This window comes from Dermacentor albipictus, chromosome 6 (assembly GCF_038994185.2).
Source record: "Dermacentor albipictus isolate Rhodes 1998 colony chromosome 6, USDA_Dalb.pri_finalv2, whole genome shotgun sequence".
NCBI lineage: Eukaryota > Metazoa > Arthropoda > Arachnida > Ixodida > Ixodidae > Dermacentor > Dermacentor albipictus.
In genome coordinates this window covers 65447416-65471703 of record NC_091826.1, presented here as the reverse complement: position 1 = coordinate 65471703, position 24288 = coordinate 65447416, and the positions used below count along the sequence as shown (strand labels likewise).

Here is a 24288-nt window from a genome sequence, read left to right as displayed (position 1 = left end):
TTCCCATGTCAAAAGCATTCAAATTATTTAAATATTTGGAAAATTCACTCTTTTGGCAGTCAAGCTACTACACTGTTTTGCCATACACACCATCTGAATGTCTGGATCATACAACATGCCTTTGAAAGAAAATGTTGATTGATGCCTTCTATCCCAGCTGGGCAGGAAAAATAAATTGTCAACAAAGTGCTTGAAAATGTTTTGCAAGAGAAATAAACACAGAGAGGAAGTTTCAACTTCAACAAACATTTTGAAATTTTTTCAGAGATAAGTGTGATGTTTGGAAAAACACTGATTTGGCGTGGAATGACCCAACTGCAGACTATGAGGTTGCATACTTTTTCCTATTAATTAATTAATTAATTAAGTACAGGCTTAACCATTGTTGCAGCTATAACATTCTGAAGCTGTTCACAAGCTGAAATGCATAACTTAAGCACTGTTTGTTCTTGAGCTTAAAATGTCCAGCATCGGAGTAATGGTTGGGTGTAAGCAGACCCCGTAACATTGGTTGGCATTTGCTCATCAAGGCAATAACATGCGCAAGTGGGCACTGGTACTTTGAGCAGCTGTGAGGGATATTTTAGAATGTCATGCATGGGCAATATGTAGAGCTGGTACACAATCTTGACACTGTGTAGTGGTCGTTGGCTCTGGCCGTAACCAGCTGCCGAGATGTGTGAACATGTGGACTGGGGAACAAGGCACTGTGCAGGGTTACTGGTGTCACATGGTTCGTGTGATGTAATGGCAGCATCATATGTTTCTCAGACTTACTGGAAAATACACAAAGGTTCTCATGAGGTAACAGACCACAGCTATTGGATTGCTGTGTGGATTTCACAGCGCTGCAAGATTCACAGATTACTGGGTAGCCATGATTATGCTTCGAAATGCCACAACTTTTTTTTTTTACATCAGTTACAACAAGACCTTACGAAGCAAGGAAATTTAATAAATACATGTAAGCATTTTTGGGCTGATTCTGAGAGATTTAGCTGCTATTAGTAACTATTAGCCACACTCCTGCTGGTGTATGACTGCGACTTGTCATTCATGATCAGAAATGGAAATGGAAAGATCCTGAAGTTCTTTGCAATCCGTGCAGCCAAGACCAGTTTTCATCATTGCTTCTGTTACCATTCCTTTGGTCATATCACTGGTGTTCGTAGGTTGTTGGCTCTGGGCTGCAAAGTCTGTGCAATTTTTCCCCTCTCACTTTGACTTAATTTTGTTTACTTGCCTTCTGTGTGTGGAGGTTTTGGTCTGTCAATAGTGCATGGCCTGCCTAGCGAAGGAAATACTAACTGATGGCATGAAGCTGGATGAAAGTTTCTGAACGCTAGCTGTTTTGCATTACCATATTTTCCTGTCTGTAAGTCGCAACTTCGTAAGTTTCACCCCCCCCCCCCCAATATGGCAGTTTTTCCAGAAAAAAAAACATATATAAGTCACATTGGTGTATAAGATGCACCTGTTCAATTGGCAAGCGATTTAGAAACTTGTTGAGGATCAGCTCAAGAGAAAGTGTGACGAAAATACATGCTTGCATCAGCCCCTGCCTCTGCATGCATCCCGTGGTAGGCAGTGCTGAAACGCGTGCAAGAGCCTTCCAGCGTCTAGGCAATACATTTCAGAAGTATTTTATTCCAATTGCATGAACAATGCTATTGATTAGCTTACATGACTGCGTTTATTCAAAGCCATCGAAATAATCCTCCTCAGAGTCGCTTACAAACAATGCAGCCATTCAGGTTGGACTTCGTGCTTATATTTATTTCAAACCTTCGAATTTTTAGAAATCTCTTTAACAAAATTAAGGCCCTAAATCGAAATTTCGCTTCCAACAGTCACCAGAATTTAACTTTCTCTCTCAAGTGCAACAAATTTCATTAAAATGACTCCAAGGGTTATATCAGAAAAATGCTTTTGCATTTTACATGTAGTTGAATAGGCCCCGTCATAGTTGGGCCAGAGCTCTTAGCCTTACAATCAGGCCCTGAAGACTAATTCATGTTCAATGGGCATTTGCCTAACATGTCTTGTAACACGTCTTGTTTTTTCCTGTTGTGTAGAATGAATAGGCTGTAATACTATCAAGGTTTTTTCCTGAGCAACCCTGTAAGTTTACTCTGTCACTATACAGCTTTATTGCAATATGACCTGCGTACTTTCTACATTTTGTCAATGCGTGATGGGTGTAGCCAAGCTTGTACATTAAACATAGACTAACTGCACCTTCTATCCTGCTGTACGTTCAGTCCTCATGCAGTCACACATAAAATACTTACATAGTGTCCTGGATAGATTTATAGCCATAGTAGTCCATTAGAGGATATTTTGCAGCTGCAAAAATCTCTCACTAGTGACTTGCAAGCAAGAAATAGCAAGTGATATATGGATGCCTTGCAAGTTAAACAACATTTTGTCTGTTATTATAGTGTTTAGTAAAACAAGTGGGAATCTGTTGCCTATATTGTGGCGTCTATACTAAATACTAATCTGCCCGAAGTAACACATGCATGAAGCACTGAAATATGTGCATTTTCACTTGCAATGGTGATACTATGAAGTGCATTTTTTAAATTTAATTAGCTTACCTTGTTTTACACTGTATAGGTTATTTAGGATTTTTATGAAAGTAGAGAAGTCAAGGTTTGTTATGGTAGATATGGCTTAATATAGTGATTCTTTTCAATTTCCTTCAATATTGCAGTTATTGTTACATGATTGTGCCGGCATGTTAGCAATGCATGGCCTCACACTTGTTATCTTGAATATCATGGTGTTCAGAGAAAACAATTCAATCAACTTAAGGGGTTGCAGCTACTGCTCAAAGATGTGATGTTTCTGGATCCATCAAAATGTGTCATCTGGCTTTGAGTATACAATACCTTCTTGCATTGTATATTATGTCCCACTTATGAACTTGGTTCATTGAATGGCATTTGTTTTCACCAGGCACATTAGCGACATCCGTTGTCGTTGCTGTAGCACTGAAAAATGTACCTGGAATGACTCTTCCAGTATTTTTTCTAATATTTGAGAGGTCAGTATTTTTTACATTATTTTAGCAAAAACATTTCATATATTGTTGTTTGAGGATGCCATGAATGTATGGTTCTCATGATGAGTTTGTAGCAACATTTATATGGCTTCATTCTAACCTCTAATGTATTGTACATTTTTGAAATGGTACTGAAATGGGCCTTTCTAGTTGTGTTTTATACCATCTACTGACTGTCCTGTCTTTAACTGCATTATTGTTTTAGGTTGCCAAATTACAACAAGTGCTTGTATATTCTGAATGAAAGTCACGTTGTGATGCTCCATTATCTGAGGTTGTCTTCAAGAGAGCCTTGTTGACATTTACGTGAACCTCTATGTCATTTGTGTAATTTCTTGAGGTCATTTCACCACTTATGAACAATTTCTTGAGCACGGTTTCATGTTTCTTAACACTGAATTTAGAAAGCAAACACAGTACACACATATTGTATAGGAATCTATTTTTTAATTTTTATCTTTTATTATTTTTTTACATGTGCATTTACTTGAAGGCGACTTTAAGTGATCATAGTTTAATAAAAAAAAATTGCTCCTTCAAGTAAGCAAAATGGCTCTCTGCTGCCGTTACTCATGTTAGAGAAAGAAAGCAACAGCGCAACTGGCAAAAGTAGTCTAACTGGATCATTGTATCAGACAAATAAAAGCTGCTTATAAGTTGCACGACTTCTTAGAAGAAAACGATCAAATACATGCAGCTTTTTTTGTCTTAGGAAAGCACTGAACATTTGACATTAATCAAACAAAAAGTATTATTTATGCATTATACATTAATTTTCACTCACTTTTACAGAGAGGCATTAAATTGGTTTAAATATTTTAAAAAATGAGCCAGAATCTGGTCATCAGCATTTACTTCTCTACGGTAACCTGTACAGGTAGTGACATCTGAGTTTCACTTCTGATTTCAAAATAGCACTAGTGATCCAAATTTTTTCCAGTCCAGGCCATATGAGATATTGCCTTGTGATTCGACTTCTAACTCCACAACTATGTGTTCAATTTATCAATTCAGATGTCTTGAGGGCCATCAAGCTAAATCTAGCTGAAAATTGACTGCACAACCTGGCAAGCTAGTCATAGGAAGTGACAAATATGAATCAACTGTGAATCAAATATGAAGTACTGTCCAGTCTGGTCTATATATTTCCTTGTGCCTCATGTGATGTTATAGATGCTGTTCCCAAATCCATTAATCTGCATAGATTATCAATTCAATGATAGCACACTTGTTGAGGCATAGATGAACAATATAATGCACATACACGTGTGTATGTGCATACGAACCAAAATGAAGAGGTCCAGACACTGATCAAAATGGTTTAAAATAGATATTTACATTTCATCATTGCATCATTCCAACCAGACGGGCTTCCGTCATACTCTTAACTTCATACATCTGTGTGTCTCTAATTTATGGTTTGTCTGTCTCGGCAAGTGTACTGCTGTTTAATCAATAATAGCTAAGCAACTCGCCCACCACTCCTGGGCAAGCTCATGTATGGATTACTTCCGTGTACCATTTGTACGTATAATTTTTATTCCATTGCAAACAGCACGAGAATGTTCTTATACAGTTTGCAATAGTATAAATATGACAGTATGTAGAAATTATCCATGTAGAAATTAACCATTATCCATGGACAGCTCTTCTACACCTAACATGTCTAGCGACTGAAGTACATCGGGGGAGGCCTACTCCACCAGTGTCCGCACTACTAAAGCACAAGTTCATCCATATCCGAAAGAACCGTCGCTACAATGTGACATGGATGACGAGTTCTACATTCCAAAAGAAGAAACCTTCCGCCATTGTAAGCTGTTTGTGGACTTGACAAGACCTCAGAAACTGTGACATCATGCGCCAACACAGAAGATTGCCTCCTCGGATTCATGGCACCAGCAATGATCTTGATTTTTTCATAGAGTCAGTGTAACAAATGATGGTAAGCGCTTCACATGCAAGCACAACCAATAGTCATTTGGACAATTCCGCTTGTGCATCAGTGCAACCAACCGCAGGGCTGTATTCTACTGCTGCTTTTTCCCAGACCCGACAGTGTATCTGTCTACAAGAACTACACAAACTTGCAACAGCCAGTGCTACTAACCAGAACCACTTTTGGGGGCCAAGATGCTAATTATTGACATCACCTTGACTTGCAAAATACACGAACACAACATCAGAAAGCTCGCATAATGTGCTGTCATGGTTGAGTGTGAAGAGGAAAGACGAGGAAAGCAGAAAGGAAGATGTGGAAGGGAAGATGAAACCAAGCGTTTGTTGGCAAGGTCTCCTGCCTCTTTCTTCATTACAATTTCGTTAATTGCTTGTTTGGCTGTTTATTTATTTTTTATTTGCATATTTATTTGAATAATACTGCCGTCTACATTTTGGAAGCTCAGGCGTGAGTGGTTACATAATAGTATAACAAGACTGTATACACTTTCCCATCAAGGGAGTAATGACATATTTATAAGATAAATATTTCATGACCAGCAGTGACAAAATAGCATTGATGCGGTTACATTTCCTTTTCAGAAAGGTACGATAATGGGTACAGAGCAATAAATGTGTCCTCGAATGTTTTTTAAGCTACCATTCTTCGGTAGAGAGTTGTGGAGATTAACATTTGGAGACATAAATGCAACAAGAATAGCAGCATTAGTGTAGACAGTCTGAAGTTATTCAGCCGAGAAATTTCAAAATACAAGAAAAAAATGCATGCCCTCAACTAAATTTTGCGCAGCTGCAACTTTGTTTCTAACCAATTGTGGAGGAGCAAGTGATAATGTTGACGATTCTGGTGAGCGTCATTGGGCGATGATGTGATTGGCAGCAACGTAAAAATTTGTGTGCATGATTAACATCTTAAATATTTTTATATTTGTGCTTTGACCTACAGAAAAGCATCTCCAACCATCTGTCTACGCAACCTGCAACAGAAAGGCAGTGGTTTGAGAAGTGTTTCGAGGGCCCCACTAAAACAAGAAACAAAAAGAGCAGTAATACATGAAATAAAAGTGCAACTACAATGCAGATGAAAATAATTCAGGAGCAGTTGAATAGGCCTTGCTGGCCCATCTAAGCACTTGTAAACTAGGATGAGAAAGTGCTAGTCTGCCCTTATGTCTTAACCAGTCATGCCCTCACTCCTAACCTATGTCTTGTTTCAGCATGCAGCACATGTTAAAACATCAAATGTTAGGTGTACTGGTATTTTCTAATGGCTGTTGTTCTTGACCTTGTGACAAGCAGACCAAATATATGTTTGAACTTTCCCTGGTTTGTGTTGTGTTATAGTTTGGAACGCAAGGGATAATACTAGCTTGGCTGGATGTAGAGCATCTTCCAGAAAGCATAGTGTGCAAGTTTAATGAAGCATTCGAATAGGTTGTACCTGGTGTTGCAGTCCTATGCATTACAAGTGCACCTTGTTCTTTTGAATTTTTTGACAAATAAGGGAAGTCCTAATTAAAATCACTTTGAACAGTAGTGACCCTTGGTACTTTTGACCATACTGCAAAGTCAGCGGCAGCAGATTGTTCTGGTTTGAGGACCATTTTTCTGGAGTGTTGAGCAAAGTATTCACTAGAAATCACATTAGGTTACTGTAAAAAAGCCTTCAACCGTTCTGACCTGTGGCACATTTAATCCACGTAATGAGAGTTCGCCAGAGTGTTTTGAGGAGAAGCCATTGCGATGGAGGCTGTAGGCAGACAGAAATTTGTGTTCAGAAAAAAAAAATGTATTCTAGCCTTATGAAGCATGTTTGGCATGATTGAATAATTTTTATTACTAGATATATATGATATCATATTTTATTGGCACGCGTAGCACTGTGTGCTTAGCCCAAATATATTTATGGGTACAAAGGGGAAATGTTTGTGTGAATGTGTTATTGTTTGATCTGGCATTGACAGTGGTCTCTGTGCTGTTACAGATGTGTCCATCGGTCGAGTGTTCAAGATGTGTGCTTCAGACGTTGCCAGAAATCCATCTTACTGGCTTCTTAGAAGGCATCCACTTGCTTGCACTGTTACATGACATAGCAGTTTGATTCATAGTGGATTTAATGTTGGTGTGGGGATGTCACTGTGTTTACTGAATGCTGCCTCTGCTTTATTGGTTTTCAACTAGTGAAGCTGCAAATTTGCTGACTCGCTTATTAGTCTGTTTGGAATCATAAAAAAAGCACAGGTTTATCCCAATGTCTGAAGTTGTAATCATCATGGTAAATAAAGAAAGTCACTGCAGTGTATAGTACTAGTAGAGACTATAGTTTCATCAATGTAACACGTGGGATAGAATTGTCCGTCTTCACAAATATGTTCAATAGAGTACACATCTGAGTGAATGTGTCACTGAGAGAAAATAATTTTGTAAATAAGTTACCTTCAGCACTCTGTTGCGGCATTTTGCTTTCTCAGTGCTGTGTGATTAAAGTTAATGTGAAAAGGTATACAGTGTTTATAACAGACAGATGCACAGAGATATAGCCCCATTTATTACTCTGCTAATGCTGATTTCAAGTACATTTGGCTTTTATGTTCCTTACATTCTTCTACTACTGCAGATGCATTACTCTATTATGCACTTTGTCTTGGAAACTTTTGTGTCCATGTTTGTCTCTGTTATTTGTGTTGTAATTTCAAATCAGTGCATTCATAAAATTAACATCAACCAATTAGCTTCATTTATTTCGATGTTTGCCGTGCCACGTGCAAATAAACAATGATTTCTTTAATGCACAGAAATGTGGCCATGAGGGGCCATTCCCACCTCTATAAATATTTGTTCTTGCCATGTCTGTTGTATTCTTTCATGTTCATTTCTTTTTATACATTCCTTCTCTATATGAGCTGTTCCTCTTGCTGTGCTGAATGGTATAAGTACTGTGATGCCTAAAAAGTGGTAGCGTCTCTTACCAAACCATGCAAGTCCGTAACCAAAGCATGGGTCCTTGTTGGCATGGCCCTGGGCAGTGCATTTGTTGATGTGCACCCGGGCCCATTACTTTTAAGCTTGGGTTGGGCTTGGACCTCAGCCTGGCCTGTAATAGGCACGGCATGCTATTTGCAACGCCACAATACCGGAGACTAGAAATTATGCAGAAACCATTGTTGATGATTTTCAATATAAGTAAATAGCCCAAAGCAAAGGGCAAATGAACGAGCAAGCAACAGTCGAAGCCCCCCCCCCCCTCTTGCCACAGATACCCCTTATTTCAAGCCTAGGCGACATGCAGGCATGGTTTAGCATCACTGGGCTAGGCTCAATTCATTAAAAATGGCCCATGCAGTGCTCTGAAATGATCAGCAAATATGCCTACAGTGTACTAATGGAGCAAAAGAATCCTTAGCTTTATGCACAGAAATGTGGCTGTATTCACTTTGACCAACAAATGCGGTCTCATTCTAATCCGTAAAAATGCTGTTGCTTCTTTTTCTTACATTTTCATTTTGTTTCCTTTTAATTTCCTTCATTCATATTCATATTTTATTTTGAATGCCTAATGTGTTCAAATATCAGTTGATGCTTTTGTTGTGCTGCATTGCATAACTTTGCAGTGAGAGTATGTAACACTTAGTTAAGTAGGTGAGTGCACATTGCTGTGATACACATACAAAGTAATTCAATCATTTAAGCATAATATAAAGATTGCATGCCATATCTAACCGCCATGTATTGTGAGCAGAGGTTCATATGTAATAAGGATGGTTACGAAGAGGAAGTCGTGTTAGACGTGTACAGAATCGGTACGCTTGTCATGACAGTAATATGTGGGTTGGGTAGTAGAAGGTAATCACGAATTTCGCCTTAAGTGTGGCAGTCCCTCTTGATTGCTAGATGTACCACTCCAGCTCCATCAAGTATGTGACACATTGTTCGTCTTGCCTTCCCGTGCTCCCTGTGACAATGCAGATTCCTTGCCATCTGGGTACCCGGTGCAATATCACTCGCTTGGGCAAATGGAGCAGCACCGGTCACTTCTGGATGTGTATGGCTCGATGCTTTCCTGCCGTCTGTGCAGTTACAAGACCGAAAACAAGTCCAGCATGAAACAACACCTGCACATACACACAGGCGAGCGCCCCTTCAAGTGCCACCTCTGCCCAAACTCATTTGCTCAAAACTGGCATTTGAAAGCGCATGCGCGCTGTCACACAGGCAAGCGTCCCTACTAGTGCCACCTGTGCTCGGAAGCATTCACTTGGAGTGCCCGCTTGACACAGCATCCTTGCAACCACACGGGAGAGCGTCACTTTTCCTGCGTGCACTGCAATGCATTCTTTTCGTGGAACGATCACCTCACCAGGCACTTGTCCTGTCACATAGGGAAGAAGACTTAGAGGTCGGCAGCTTTCAGATTTTTTTGTTGATCAAGTGATTGATTTTCATGGAATTAAGTGATTAAGTATTTCTGGCTCCCTGAATCTTAGAGTTTCTTGTAAGATTACTTAAAGGGAAGTTTAATGCAAATTTTTAATTCATGTAACTTCACACCTATGCCTGAATATTGAAGGCTTGGTTTACTTTGAAGGTGGATTGCCTAAAATGTACTCGGGACTGTGTAAATAAGTTTCTTGAAATGCAGATGATGTAAAAGGTAGTGAAAAAAAAAACAAGTGTACAAGTAAGACCAGAACACAGTACCATGTCCTAAATTTCTTGTCTTTTCTGTAAATTTATCCATACATCGGTGGCACAGTTTGCACTTGACATAATTGTGTATCCTAGTTCAAGTGCCAATGTTCTTTTAACAACTATTATTTATTAATACTGGGTTATTCCACACGAAATCAACCATCGTGTTTTTCGACCGTCGCAGATATAGTTGAAAAAATTTACACATTTATGAAGCTAGAAACTCATTCGCCATATTTATATTTCTGATCAAAATTTTTCTAGCATTCTGGTTTACAATTGTTGTTGTCCAGCTGAGGTAGAAGGCACCAATGAACATTTGTTTTTTTTTTCAAAGGCATGTTGTGTGATCCAAACGTTCAGAAAGTGTTTGCCACGACAATGAAATGGTGTGACTGACAAAATGTCGAATTTTTCAAGTATTTCAAGTTTGCCTGTATTGACACGTGTTGTGCTACCATCAGCGCACTTGTACTGCAAACCACACATGAGCATGCCTGACTGTGTGTTCATTACAATACCAACAAACATTGTTTGATGGTCAATTGTCATATGCGGACATGCCAGGCAGACTGTTGTGTCGGATTTCAGAACCGCCGACTTCTTTTTCGAAGCAGTCGTCCTCATTTCTTGACCGCTATAAAAGTGCGCGTGTCTGTCATGCCGCTGAGTACTCCGACACCTCATAGCCGGTATGTCCCTTCGTTCTCAGCCCTTCCTCTTCGGTCCCTGCATCAGTTACTGCCAACACTACACACGTGCTGTTAGTTTCCAAAGTAGCTTTTAGCTTGCAGAACATTAAACATCCATTTCTAAATATGTGTAACCATACCAGGATGATTGAACGCAGACCCCTGCATCGTACAGCTACGAGCCTTGCACGCCACTGCTGCAGTGACGTGCAAGATTTCTGCAGTCTGCGTATGCAATTCAGACTGTAATGTAATGATCCATACAAATGAAGGTTGGGGTCAGATTTATTGTGGCCACTTGTGGAATCTTAAAAGACCGCTTGCTTGTAGCCCTTGTCTACAAGTAGGCAAACCCAGCGACACAGTATCTCTAGTTGAGCATCCCACGCCCGGTGGTTCTTGGTGAAAAGATCAAGTGACATACGCACTTTCTTGTGGCGCATGTATTGGAATGGGAAGCTGTTCATGTTCTAGAAGCAGTGGTGGTCTGCTCTTGCCCACATGCAGTTTGCATGAGCCATCCATGTGCGTCACAAGCAAAACTAAGGAGCATCTGGCTCATTTTATTCACCATGGCGTGTACAGCCCTTCAGATTCAATCTCTTGTTTGCCAGCATATGCTAAAGCTGTGCCGTTTCAATATCAAATTGGTCAGCATTGAATATTTCCGACCGAGAAGTGGATTGCTTCTCTATTAAGAATGAACGCTTGCAGGTTTGCCGCACCACATTACATATTGAATGCGCTATGGTAGAGGGCAGTTGGATGTGCATGTAATACATCGCTATAGTTTTGCATCAGGATTTTCAAAGGGTTTTGCAACTGTTACAACTGTATAAATAATTATTTAATGTATCCGGGATTGACTGTACATACATACTGCAGCCTTGATGTGGTTATGGCGGAAGTAGGGAAAACATTGCATATCGGATGTCTTGTGCACTGTGGTTAACCTTACCAAAAGCCATATATCTCCCAAGCTTGTATAGGCCATCCATTGTAAGGGGTGACACATGATATTGGTGCATGTGCTCGGGGTTTAACCTTACAATAAGGCATTGAATACTAATTCACTTTACAAGGGCATTAATACTATCAGTAATACTATCAAGGTCTTTTCCTGAGTGACCCTGTAAGTTTACTTCGTCATCATACAGCTTTATTACGAGATGACCTAATGTATATGCGTACTTTCTACATTTAGTCAACGCATGATGGGTTGATGGGCTTGCAGTTTAAACATAAACTAATTGCACCTTCTATCCTGCTGTACATTTAATCTTCATGCAGTCGCAAATAACATACTTGCATGGTGTCCTGGATAGACATAGCCATATTACAACACCTACAAAATTATTGAATTGAAATTGAAATTATTGAATTATTGAAATTTGAATTTATTCTTTTCCATTTGGCTCCCTGATGGATGAGCATTCTGACTCCCCCTCCCTTTCTTCCTGATTTAGTTCTGTTGCACCCTTCCCAAACATAATTCTCCATCACTGGCGGCTCTTCAGAGTCTCTTGTGCTGTTTCGGCAAGAAAGAAGAGGACTGAAGAGACAAGAACAGGAAGGGGAAGAAGAGAAGAAAGTGGTCAAAATGGATCCCTGTAAATGAATGTATTCTAACTCGTACTTTATATTTGGCACAGCTGGCCATGTGACTTGAAGTAACATTGGTAAAAAGAGCTTATGGGCAGGCGACCGTGAAGACCTACCAGCTTGATGGTGAAAACTCAGTGCTTCTTCAGGAATCAGCGACTTCATCGGAACTGCTTCGCATAATTACTGAGAAGAGTCAACTGAGTGAAGCCGCCCTCGTAGAGAAAGGTGCAGTACACATTGATGCTCTGTGTCTGAATTTGAGATTATGTTTCCGGGACATTCAGGGACTCAAGAATGAGACTGCGCACACGAATAACGCCTTGTTGCAAGCACTGTTGCAGCAGCAGACCATGCAGTATGAGCGATGGCGATTGATTCTCAAGCAGTTTGTGACTCAGTAAAAGCACAGAAACCACGTTGAGAAGAGATGAAGCTTGATAGTTTTGATGGGGCATCCAGTGCAGCCAAGTTGTGGCTCAGATTTTGTGAATACGCATGTGAGCAAAAGTACTAAACGTCATTGGACAACAAAGTGTGTAACATGCACCGTTTTTTATCTTGCAATGGCAGAAAATGGTGTGACATGCGAATCGCAAGCCAATGCCGTGATCCATGGCACAAATGGAAATATAGTTTTATTTCTGCTTTTGAGCGAAATCCGGTTGATAGATTAGAAGAGGCACTTGCTTTCAGACGCAGAGAAGGGACAGCCATGGATTATTTTTTTTTAGAAGAGACTATTACTCTACATTGCCGACCCTAGTCCACCGGTCTGTGCAATCCTTCCATTGATAATTCAAGGCATGACTAACAAATCGCAAAGAGAGGTTCGTGTACACTGTCTAACTTCCATGAATGACTCGCTTGCCTTATGTGTCCAGTCATAGTATGATTGATGGTCCCATCAAAAGGCATAGTACTTTATCGCTTAGCATTGATGCACGTGGCGAAGTGGTATCTTTGAGTACCCAGTCCGACCATTGTGAAAACATGAAAAATATACCTTTTGAAATCAAACCTTCTATTGGTAAAATGATGCTAAGTGGAAAAAGTGTGGACTTCATGGTAGATACTGGAGCATCCGTAAGCCTTGTAAATCAGGAACTTGTCCAACAGAGCAAGGTACATGAAGGAAGGATAGTTAGTGTTCAAAGCTATGATGGAAAAACTAGAAGGTTGCAGCGCTGTACAGAAATAGACGTTGGATTTGGTGGACATCACCTGAAAGTAGATGCCTTTGTCATGCAGAGTGTTGACTTCGTGTTTATCTAGACCTGATATGAAGCGATTGAAGATGAATATTTCTTGGAAAGACGAAGTGATCATTGACGGATCATTTAGCCTAATTTGTGTGGAATTGAAAATTCACATCGAAGAGTTAGAAATGCTGATGAGGCGCTGACAAATTTTCCCGAACATATTTGTGTTGAGACGTACTTACCAGCATCAGATGTACTCGAGGTACCTTTTAAGTTTCGTGATGTCACAGTAGTGCGTAAAAAGCCGTACAGTCTCTCCCTCGAGAAAAAGATCTGGCTAAAGGCCAAACTCCAGCAAACCCTAAATGCCGATATTATAAGGCCTTCAGCATCCACCTTCGTGCCGCCAATCACCACAGTACCGAAAGACGATGGCTCATTTCGCCTTTGCACAGATTACCGGCAGATGAACAGGCAAACTGATTAGTTTCCTTTTCCTATGTGCCAATTAGATGAGATTATCAGTAGAACTGGAGGATCAAATTTTTTCTCTCGAATCGACATATGTAAAGGATACTGGCACATGCCACTACAAGATGATTACAAGCAGTACACTGCTTTTGTAACGCCTTTCACTGTGCACGAGTACAACCACTTACCATTCAGTTAGAAGAATTCTGGAGCTTGGTTTCAGAAAATGATGGATGGCATTCTTGATAAGTTCCTGGGAAAGTTTTGTATATTATGTATACACTGTCAATGTCATCATATACTCACATACAAGAGAAGAACATGAAAGACACCTTTCGTGCGTGTTAGAAGCCCTCAGAAAGTCAAAGTTAAAGATTAATATGAACAAGATTGAATCTTTTCAGATGAATGTCGTCTTTCTAGGGAGAGTTTTTGATGGTTAAACTAAAACTACAAAAAAGGAGTCCGTACATAGGTGAAGAAGCTCATCAAGCCATATGACCCGCACTCATTCCATGTTTACCTTGCACCTGCAGGGCATTTCCGTGCATTCATTAAGGATTACGCTGCAAAGACACGGTGCCTCATTAAGCTGACGCAAAAGAATGTGCCATTTATGTGGAGTGAAGAGTGCAAGAAAGCGTAGGAGTACCTTACTGAAGCTATATCGTCGGATCCTGTGCTTGTACTACCTGACTTCAACAATATTATAAGAAGCCAACAAACACTGACACCAAGGACAACATAGGGCAAATTACTTGCGTTTAATAAATGAAATAAAGAAACGATAAGTTGATGGAAATGAAAGTGGATGAAAAAACAACTGGCCACAGGTGGGGAACGATCCCACCTGCGGAAGTTGTGGGACATAAAGGCATGATTGAAGTGAATGGCGTGGTCAAGAACATCTCACTTGGAGGCAGCCATCTTAGAAAGTATGAGGCAAGTGAGGTGCCTCAACGCACAAGCGAGAGAGAGCATGCATCGACCACACTTGCTAGTGAAAGATGGCAGTGACGCTTCACTTAGGCAGCTCGTAAGCAAACAATGTTTCTCGCTTCGTTAGCCTGCTTGCAGCTAAGTGGACAGAGCATGCACATTTGCACTTCTGCTCTGCTCGGCTGCTAAGCAAAGAGTAAGAATGATGAGAAATTTGAGTGCAGCCTTGTATGTGTTTTCATTTTGGTATACATTGGCTGGCACAGACAATCTGACTCACACAGCACATTGCAAATGGAGTGAAGTGTCGCGGACTGCCTCGCTAATGCCGAGAGGCAGCACATGGGTGACGTGTGGGCACGATTCACATCAGCCGCCACAGACAGACCACCGCTCATGCAGCAATTTTTCTCCATATATATTATCGGCGACGCACTCACTGCATGCCTTATCATTGGCGTGATCGATGAACAGACAATGAATGGATTGATAAGGCTGAACTCTCTAAATCGGACGGCCGCTCATGCCGCCTAGCTGTTACTAGCACTATATATTGTACTTGGTGGGGGATGAACTTTCACTCTTTCTTTGATTTTAGCCACCATTCAGATAACCTCCGTTCAGTTTTTTTCTACCCACTTAAAGTCTATTTTGCCTCCACTGTCCCTAAACCCCAATGCTTTGAAAAAATCATCCCATTTGCTTTGAACTTAGGGTGAAGACTTTCACAGAAAATTGTAAGGTGTTCAGCCATTTAGTCCTCCTCTCCACATGCACTGCATAACAGGTTTATCCCTTAGTATTTGACTCAGTAAGTCTTAGTTTGCAAAACTCTTGTCCTGGCTTCAAACAACAAAAAGCTTCCTCTAGAATTATTGTAGATGTTTTCTTTCGCTATCTTCTGCTTGAAAGTTCTGTATGTCCCAGTGCTGATTTCATCTGCATCCCTATTTTGCCTGCACTCCTGTGTTTCTTTAACGTCTTTTTTAACCGATGATTCTTTGTTTGCCCCCCTCTCCGCTGCTGTCCATATATTTGTTTGACAATTTTTTGCTTCGCTTTCTCCAATTTCCTCCACCCCCAACACACTTCCTCCGGTCAGGGGTGCATGTTATGTTATGGCAGTGTTGCAATTGATGCGAACTGCAGTGCATTGCCAGGAACTTCCTGTCGTTTAAACACGTATACCTCATCACTTGCTGGTCTACGGGTATGTCCAACTGACTGGTCCATCTAATGCGTGCTAGTCTGCCACCATCATTGACGCAGAGCCTGTTTTGCGCGGGATTACACTTCTCCTGTTTTTGCCATACCCTCCTCCTCCACTTTCCTCCTCATGCTCCCTTGACTATCACAGTCTTTCATCCCCTGCAGTGCTCCTCGTTCGCTCTTTCATGCTTCACTGTGCTACTTGTTTGCTAAGTTAAGCCGAGGACACCAACGCAGGAACAGGCTCCTAAGAGCCTGCACTCTAAAACGAAGCCCGCACCCGTGGCGACCGAAGCTGCCGAAAAGTTGATCGGGACATGTGCCTGATCAGTATGGGATTTATACGGTCAATGAAAGGTAAAAAATGCAGATAACATTACCGTGTCGTGCAACAGCTCGTGGATGACACGCAACCACTCATCCCATATAGGTGTCGACATGGTGATGGAGCTGTTGACAGGCATCGTCCTTGATATTGTGACGCTCAAAACATCTTGTGCTGGCTGCAAACAGGCACCAAAAGATGATGGCCTGACCTACCAGGCTTGGAAGAAGGATTGTGTGGCAGAAGAACGCTATTAAGAAAGCCACTGAGATGGAATTTTAAGCTTCAGTGATCCTTTTTCGAAGGGCACTGCAAAGGCTCAAGATGTGGTACAGGACTTTACTTTCGGATGGTGACAGCCGCACCTTCAAAGCAGAAGTGCTCTGGAACTGGCAGCCTTGGAGGCAAGGGTAAGCTGACAGGTAACCTAATTACTGAGCTCAGGAACTATTACCATTGAACCTTGAAATCGCACAAGGTTCATGCATAGGGTGGCCATGGCCACGTACCACCACATTAGTTCAAATGATGTGATGTCAGATCTCTGTCCAGAAGGCCCAGAATAATGGTGTCGACAAAATACCACAAAGCCCAAAGGGAAGCCTGCTCAGAAGCACCACCGTAATCTGCCACCCCATGTATATGAGGCACTTCTTGAGCGATGCCAATGAGGGAAGACTAAAAACAAGTCTCCGTTCTATGACAGGGATGCTTGCGCTGAAGGGGCAGCATGCATTACTGTTCACTGTGCAAGCAGCTATGGCAGAAGATATAATGATGTTTAATGCCGGGAATGAGAAAGCCTCAGCAGCCATACTCAAAGAACTGTGTCTGAACCCTGGCCACACGAAGCGCATGGTGGAGAAAGACCAGCAAAAACAGATGGCAGTTGAAAACATTTTGATATTGCATAGTGTTATGTATATTTTAAGGTTATTTTGTTTTGCTTTCTTCATAACCTCTCAAAATCGTTTTTTTTTTTTTGTAAGTGTGTGTGAGTTCTTATAAATTTGCAGAAGTGATATCTCGGTCTTCAGGGCACATGAAGCCATTATTTTTGGAGTGGCGTGTACCTACATGCGTGTAACTTAAGAGACTAGGAGCAGATTTTTTATATTTCGGCTTTGGAAATTTTATATTTGGCCACTAATTGCACCATATGATAGTCATTTCTACGCATTGAACTTTAATATGCTATAATATTGCTAACACCTGCCATATAATAAAAGTACTCCAACATTTGTTTTCCTTACAGTTTGTAGTATCCAGCCATACGTCAAAATTAACTTTTTGGCTGGTAGTGGCCTTGCTGTTGTACAGATAAACAATACATAAATAATTTTAGTTATCTCGAAAACTTATCAAATTTTTGATATCAGCATGAGAAGCTCAAGGTGAGAATTTTCATTAAACGTCGTTTAAAAATAAAATAATCGAAAATTCACATTCCAATTCACGTGTGCCAACTTTCAAGTAAAGTTTAGTAGCATGGTAGAAAAATGCAGTACAGGCGTATGAGTGATAGACTACCACAGTCTGGTCGACTGGAGACGGACAGCAGATGACGGACTGCATGCGTTCATGTCGGGGGTGCGGCAATAAAGCATGCTATGGTAGTGCTGTATTTGTTGCAGACTGCAGTGCAATGCCAGAAACTTTGTGCCGTTAAAATGTGTACCTCGTCACTTTCTAGCCTACAGGCATGTCCAATAGACTGGTGTTTTCGGCCAAGTGACAGGGACAGCCGTATACATTTGGATGTATTGTGGATCGCATTACGTTATTCAGTTACCAAAAAAAAAAAAGCTTCATGCATTACAACATGCCGAGGTGTCTTTGTTGCTGCGGAGTTTTGTACAATTTAGGACATCAAAGGAAATCGTAATTGAAATAAATGTGGGCAACAGTGACATTGATGAGCATTTATGACCTGGCTGCAAGCTAGGTAACAGTTGATTCTTGTTCATGAGCCATTTTTCTCTGAAGGCGTGAGAGATGGATTTAGTAGATGTCATGTTCAGTTACAGCAAAACTGGCTCCACCAGTACTCACCAGTCGCACTTTCGATGCACTGAGTGCTGGCAGAAGCACTGAGACATCGGTTGTTTAAAATAGGAGTCAGTGAGATTAAGACTGAGTGCTTAGTGAACTGATGTCCAAAACATTTATTCTTTCGTACTGAAAAAAGTTATCTGTTTTATTCAGTAGGTTTCGCATAGTGAATAATTGTTTGTAATAGATATATGAGATCATAATATATTGTGAAGGAAAGCATCGTGCCCCAACCTAAATACGTCTGTCAATACAAAGAAAAAATACTTTTTATGGGTGTAACTCTTAGTGTTTATGCTGGCTCTGACAGTAATCCTCGTGTTTTTACAGATGTTTCCATGCCGCCTGAAAAAAAAAGACATCGAACCAGTTGTATTGCTCGGGCTTCGACTGTAAACCAGCTCGTCAGATTCATGAACAGCATCCATTTTTTTTTTCTGTGCGACGTGACAAAGCAGTTTGATCTACAATTGATTACCCTTGTGATGGTGATATGACTCTTTGCTGATTGCCGTCTATGCTCTTGTCTTGAACGAGTCTAATGGCAAATTCACTTGCTTCCTTATCATTTTACTGAAATCATAAAAAAAATGGTTTTATTGTACTGACTGCTGTGTAATCATCCGGGTAAAATAAAGATACACTGCAATGTACAAATAGAGAATGTAATATAGTGTGAAATATTGGCTGTTTTCATACATTCATATGTGCATTACTGTGTGTGTGTATGTAAGTGAGGGGGGGGGGGGCAGGCTAGGGAGGATTTGTCTCATATTGCTGTTGCTTAACCAATGAAACAGAATAATGGAAAGTGTTTACAATGCACTATTAGAGCGAAAGAATCCCTTGTTTAGTGCTCAAAGATGTGACTCTTCTACCATCTGCAAAAATGGTGTCAATGTAATCATAGTGCTGTGTTTATTCTTTCCTTTCTTTAGTTTCAGCTATTTATCATTTGATTTCATATTTATTTCGTATATAGTAATATTTCATTTCATATGCTCTATGTTCGGAACCGTACACGACTGATCTCGTGAAACGGCTTGAAAGAGTGCAGAATAGGGCAGCTAGGTTTATTCTTAATAATTATAGTAGAAAATTAAGTATAACAAAGTAAAATTAAGTTATCTTGGCAATCACTAAAAGAGCGACCAAAAAATATCAGATTGAAATTTTTTTTCGCTCTGTTTATTATTCTAAAACAGGGATTAGGAGAGAAAGATATATTAAGTAGCCTACTTATTATGATGAGACTAAACCCTGTACTGAAAGTCAGCGAGTTTCCTTTCAGGGGTGACTTCTTTCAGTATTCTTTTTTTGTTCGATCAAAAAGGAATGGTATGCTCTTTTGCCTGACATTGTTAACATTGAAAACAATGATGCATTTTATCGTGCTTTATGTATGTGATTGCTCGTTCCTTCCTTTACGATGTAGCCTGCCTGCAGTAATGCCTGCATGAGTGATGCAGGTGAATAAATAAATAAATAAATACAAAATAAATAAATATGTGTTCTAACATCAGCCGATGCTTTCGTTGTGCTGCGTTGTACAAATCCTTCTCTAATACAGTGCTACATATGAAAGCAGTTTGACTATTTAACCCTTTATTGAGTTGTGCCTACAAGCAGCATACCATAAAACTATTTTTCTTGCCGAGTTTTGGTATTAAGTACAAGCTTCCTAGCTAAATGGCCCTGGCCAATACTGAATAACATGCAGCAAGCATCATTTGTTAGTTTAGAGCCAGGAGCACAGGTCAAGAAAGAAGTTTCGGACATGAGTAACTTTCTCTTAAAAGGTATGCTCAGAGAGACACACTGATGCAAGATTTCCAGCTGCAGTGATGTCGCACACATGATATGTAGCAAATAAAACGTACATCTATGGTTCACACATGAATAGAACTGTCCATGCAAATTCCAAATGTAGCCATAGGCTTGGGATGACGCCCACTTCCAGCTTTCTGCCTTATGTTTCCCACTTGCTGCTGAAAAAGCTTCTGCAAATTATTTCTCTTATAATTAGTTATGCTTATTCCTACTGTGTTTAGCACATTGAGATAGAAAATAAAAACAAAAAATTTCTGGTATTTATGTGTACCGTCAATAAAGGGTTAGCCGTAATATCAAAATTGTAGGCCAAATACAGCCTCTATATTGGGAGTAGATCTTTGCATCTACCAAGACTAGTTATTTATTTTTGTAGTGGTAACGATGCTTTTTTTAATGCTTGGAAGTGGAGCTGTATTCTCCGGTACCAGCAATTGTGGTGTCAGTTTAACCTCTATAAATGCTGTGTTTATTCTTTTCTTCTTTTTTTAGTAATATTACTTTAATTCATGTATATATTTGATCTCATAGGCTTTGTTTGTTCAAATATATGTTGGTGCTCTTGTAGTGCTGTATTGTGATGCAAAAAAACATGTAATATCTTGCTTTATAAGTGAGTGCATAAGTGATTGTTGAGGCATCATATCAAAATCGGTTGCCAAACCCCACCTTTGTGTTGCAAGCTATAATCTATGTATTAAAAATAATTGTGTACAGAGATGTATACAGAGATAGGAAATGATGTGAGACGTATACTGTACCAGTGCACTGTTGCCATGAGAGTAATATATGGGTTGTGAGGCCAAGGTTATTAAGTCTTTTGCCTACAAGTGTGGCAACACTTCTTAATGGCCAGATGTACTTTAGTTCCATGAAATATATGACACATTGCTACATTGACTTCCTGTGCTTCGTGTGACATTGCAGGTTCCTTAGTATTGGAATCTCGTGAGCAGTACCTTTCACTCGTGTCCGTTTGTGGCCAGCTGCATTCCTGCCTGCAGTGCACTTACAAGACTAAGCACAAGAAGCACATGACCCAACACCTGCGCATACATACAGGCGAGCGGCCCTTCAAGTGCCATCTCTGCTCGGAGGCGTTCACTCAGAAGTGGCACCTGAAAGAGCATGTGCGCACCCACGCGGGAGAGCGTCCCTACCAGTGCCACCTGTGCTCGGAAACATTCACTCAGTGTAACAGCTTGAAACGCCATGTGCGTGCCCACACAGGAGAGCGCCCCTACCAGTGCCACCTGTGCCCAGAAGCGTTCACTCAGAATAACAGCCTGACACGGCACATGCGTACCCACACTGGAGAGCGTGCTTTTCCCTGCATCCACTGTGGTGCATCCTTTTCACGGAAAGACAACCTCTTGCGCCACATGTCCTGTCATTCAGAGGAGAAGCCCTAAAGGCCAGGGGCTTGAAGTTTTGTTATTGATCAACTGATTGATCTAATATATTTTTTGGGGTTAGAAATGATTTATAAACCGGATTGGGAGTAACGTGGCTGTTTGGGCTTGTTGGTAAAACATATTGATTTACTGCAGCACAGATATGGACAATGGAAAATGAGGTGCCAGATGTGTTTTAACTTCCAACAAAAAGATTTATTTTCGGCGACCCGTGTTTATAGCCATAACATTGCACATGCATATTTCACACACTTAAGAAAGTTAACTCTTTGACAAATGTATAGATGATGTGCTGACACACGAAGCCAAGTCGTGAGATCATTCCAGCCTCAATTATTTTACATGTTAGTTGATCACCGCTTATGCTGACGACAGTACATTGAGCAGAAAATGGTTCACAGCCATACAAACTGCAATGACATGCAAGCCAATCGTTACCCATTCTTTTCTTGACATTGTATGATACATTGTATGAGTGTTCTCTCAGCTGGTCATTGATAAGCATCCCGTTTACCCTATGTACTGTGTACCACAAGAAAACGGGTACAATAAACTATGTTGCTAACACAGGTGACAAACATACTTTTGTGCTTTTTGTTACAGATGTGGGGCATGCTGTAACATTTCCTTTGATTACGCAACTTAATAAGCCTCTGAGCTGCAGAGATGATAACTTTAACTTTGGAACGATCTGCAGTTTTCTTAATATTGTGAGACAGCTTATGAATGTAGGAGGTAACAGTCACTTTTTGTGTCTCTCGGATGCAGCGACCACATTACAACCGCTCGGCACACAGACTTTTCTGGGCAGAGATTCCGCAACTGAACACTGTACATGCAAAGAATACCCCGCTAGTGTCAACTGCTTGGATTGGTAAAGAAAACTAGCTTACAACTGATGAGGATATAATTTATTGAGTGCAATTAGAAAACTAAGATTAACGATCCCTCTCTTGACAAGTTTTGAACGTGCGGAAGTGTGCAAAAGAACTGGCTTATTGCTACGAAGTTTTTAACACCAACACGTATGCTCTGGGTGAAAACTTAGCTCAACGTCAAGAAACTTAAGAGTGCTATTAGTGGGTATTTCATACGTCAATTCAAGGGGCTTGCAGCAGTCCCTAAATGACCCAAGAATATTAAGAACCTGCTTCTGCACTGTATCTGAAACCTTGTCAAGAAAAATATAGTCGTTGACGTACCTAAAGATTTCTTGACAAGGTTTCAGATGCAATGCAGACGGGGGGCTTAATGTTTTCGGGTCACTTAAGGACTGCTTCAAACCTTAAAACTACTCATAATATAAGAATTCAGCAAAGAAAATGAAAACATACAATTGAGACAGGGCACAGTAATATGTGCCAAATTTCTTGTCTTTCGCACATGTCTAACAATACATGGTTGGTGGCATTCTCATGTGACATACTTGTGCTTCCTAGTTCAAATGCTTATGTTTTAGTAACAACCACTTATGTATTAGTACTGCCTGGCTGCCATGGTGCACACTTTTAATACAGACTAAACTACTGTGCCAGCTGAAATGTTCTCAAGCTGTTCACAAGTTGAAGTGCATACCTAAGCAGAGTTTTTTCTCAAGTTTTAAGTGTCCAGTGTCATACTTGTATTTGAGCATCGGCAAACCCCATAACACTGGTCAGCATTCACACACCAAGGGAACAATAAGAGAAAGTGAGTGCCACAACTTTTGAGAAGCCATCGGTGAGGTTTAGTTATGTCATGTCTGGAAACCAAGTAAAGCTTGTATGCTGTATTGAAATGGTGTAGTGGGTGTTACCTCTTGCCGGAATCAGCTGATGAGATGTCCAGACATGCGGACTGTTAAATTGTGCACGTGCACTCGTGTCACATGTCTGGCATGGATTGATGATATTTCTCACAGGCTGACTGAAGATTACCCATAGGTTCTCATGACGTAACATATCACAGCTGTCAGGCTGGAACTGTGGATTGCACAGTACTGCGAGATTAACACTACACTGTGGCAGTTATGTTATTGTTCTGAAAGTAAATTACATAAATATTATTTTGCTGTGCCATATACCACAGAACCTCGTCAAGGAAAGAAATTTAACAAAAGCACCTAGACCCAATTTCATTCATTTACTGTGAAATTCAGCTAAAATGACGTGCTGGCTAGCTCCTGTATGACTGTGTAACATACTATAATTATCACACAGACCTGCTCCGAAAACAGAAAATTCCTGCATTACCCATCTCTCAATAAATGCCAACACCAATGTGATTAGCATTAAAGTAGTGTCGCGACAAACTGTATTGCCACTGACAATATGGGTCATGTTTGAGGCATGAATGCAGCCAGGCTCTCTTGCACATCCCTCTATGCAAAAATTCACAATCTAGTGGTGCCGCAGCGATGTTTGTGCATGACGCATGTCTGAATATATATAATGCAGGTTTGATTCTGCCCAGCATCAGAGAATTTCTAAAGAGAGAGAGAGAGAGAGTGAACTTTAATGAGAACCAGCAGTTTAGTCAGCTGGGCCTAGGCCTCCCACAATGGGATGTCGAGGTTTTGCCTCTTCGCTGCTTCGTAGGCCTGCTGGTTAGCCCAGAGTTGGTCGTCGAGATGGGAGCTGCGCAGGGTGGCATGCCATCTGGACGAGAGGGTCACGGGATTAAGGTCTAGGTATTGGTGTTTACACTCCCATAGCATGTGAAGGAGTGTTGCTGATTGAGTTTTACAGATCTTGCATGTGTGGCTTGGGTAGATGTCGGGGTATATGATGTGATAACATGTGAGGGAGGGGTATGCATTGGTCTGTAACAGGTGAAGGGTGGTTCCTGTGCTCTGTTT

General features: G+C 40.7%; 1 protein-coding gene across 1 annotated transcript in view; it reads left to right on the top strand.

Annotated features, from left to right (window-relative positions):
- LOC135912306 (zinc finger protein ZFP2-like) overlaps positions 1-22280 on the top strand; it is a 58472-nt gene extending 36192 nt beyond the window's left edge. Inside the window, exon 5 of the mRNA XM_070520973.1 lies at positions 20965-22280. Coding sequence (XP_070377074.1) covers positions 20965-21449 — 485 coding nt within the window. The 3' untranslated portion in view covers positions 21450-22280. The remainder of the gene's footprint in view (positions 1-20964) is intronic.
- The last annotated feature ends 2008 nt before the right edge of the window (positions 22281-24288 follow it).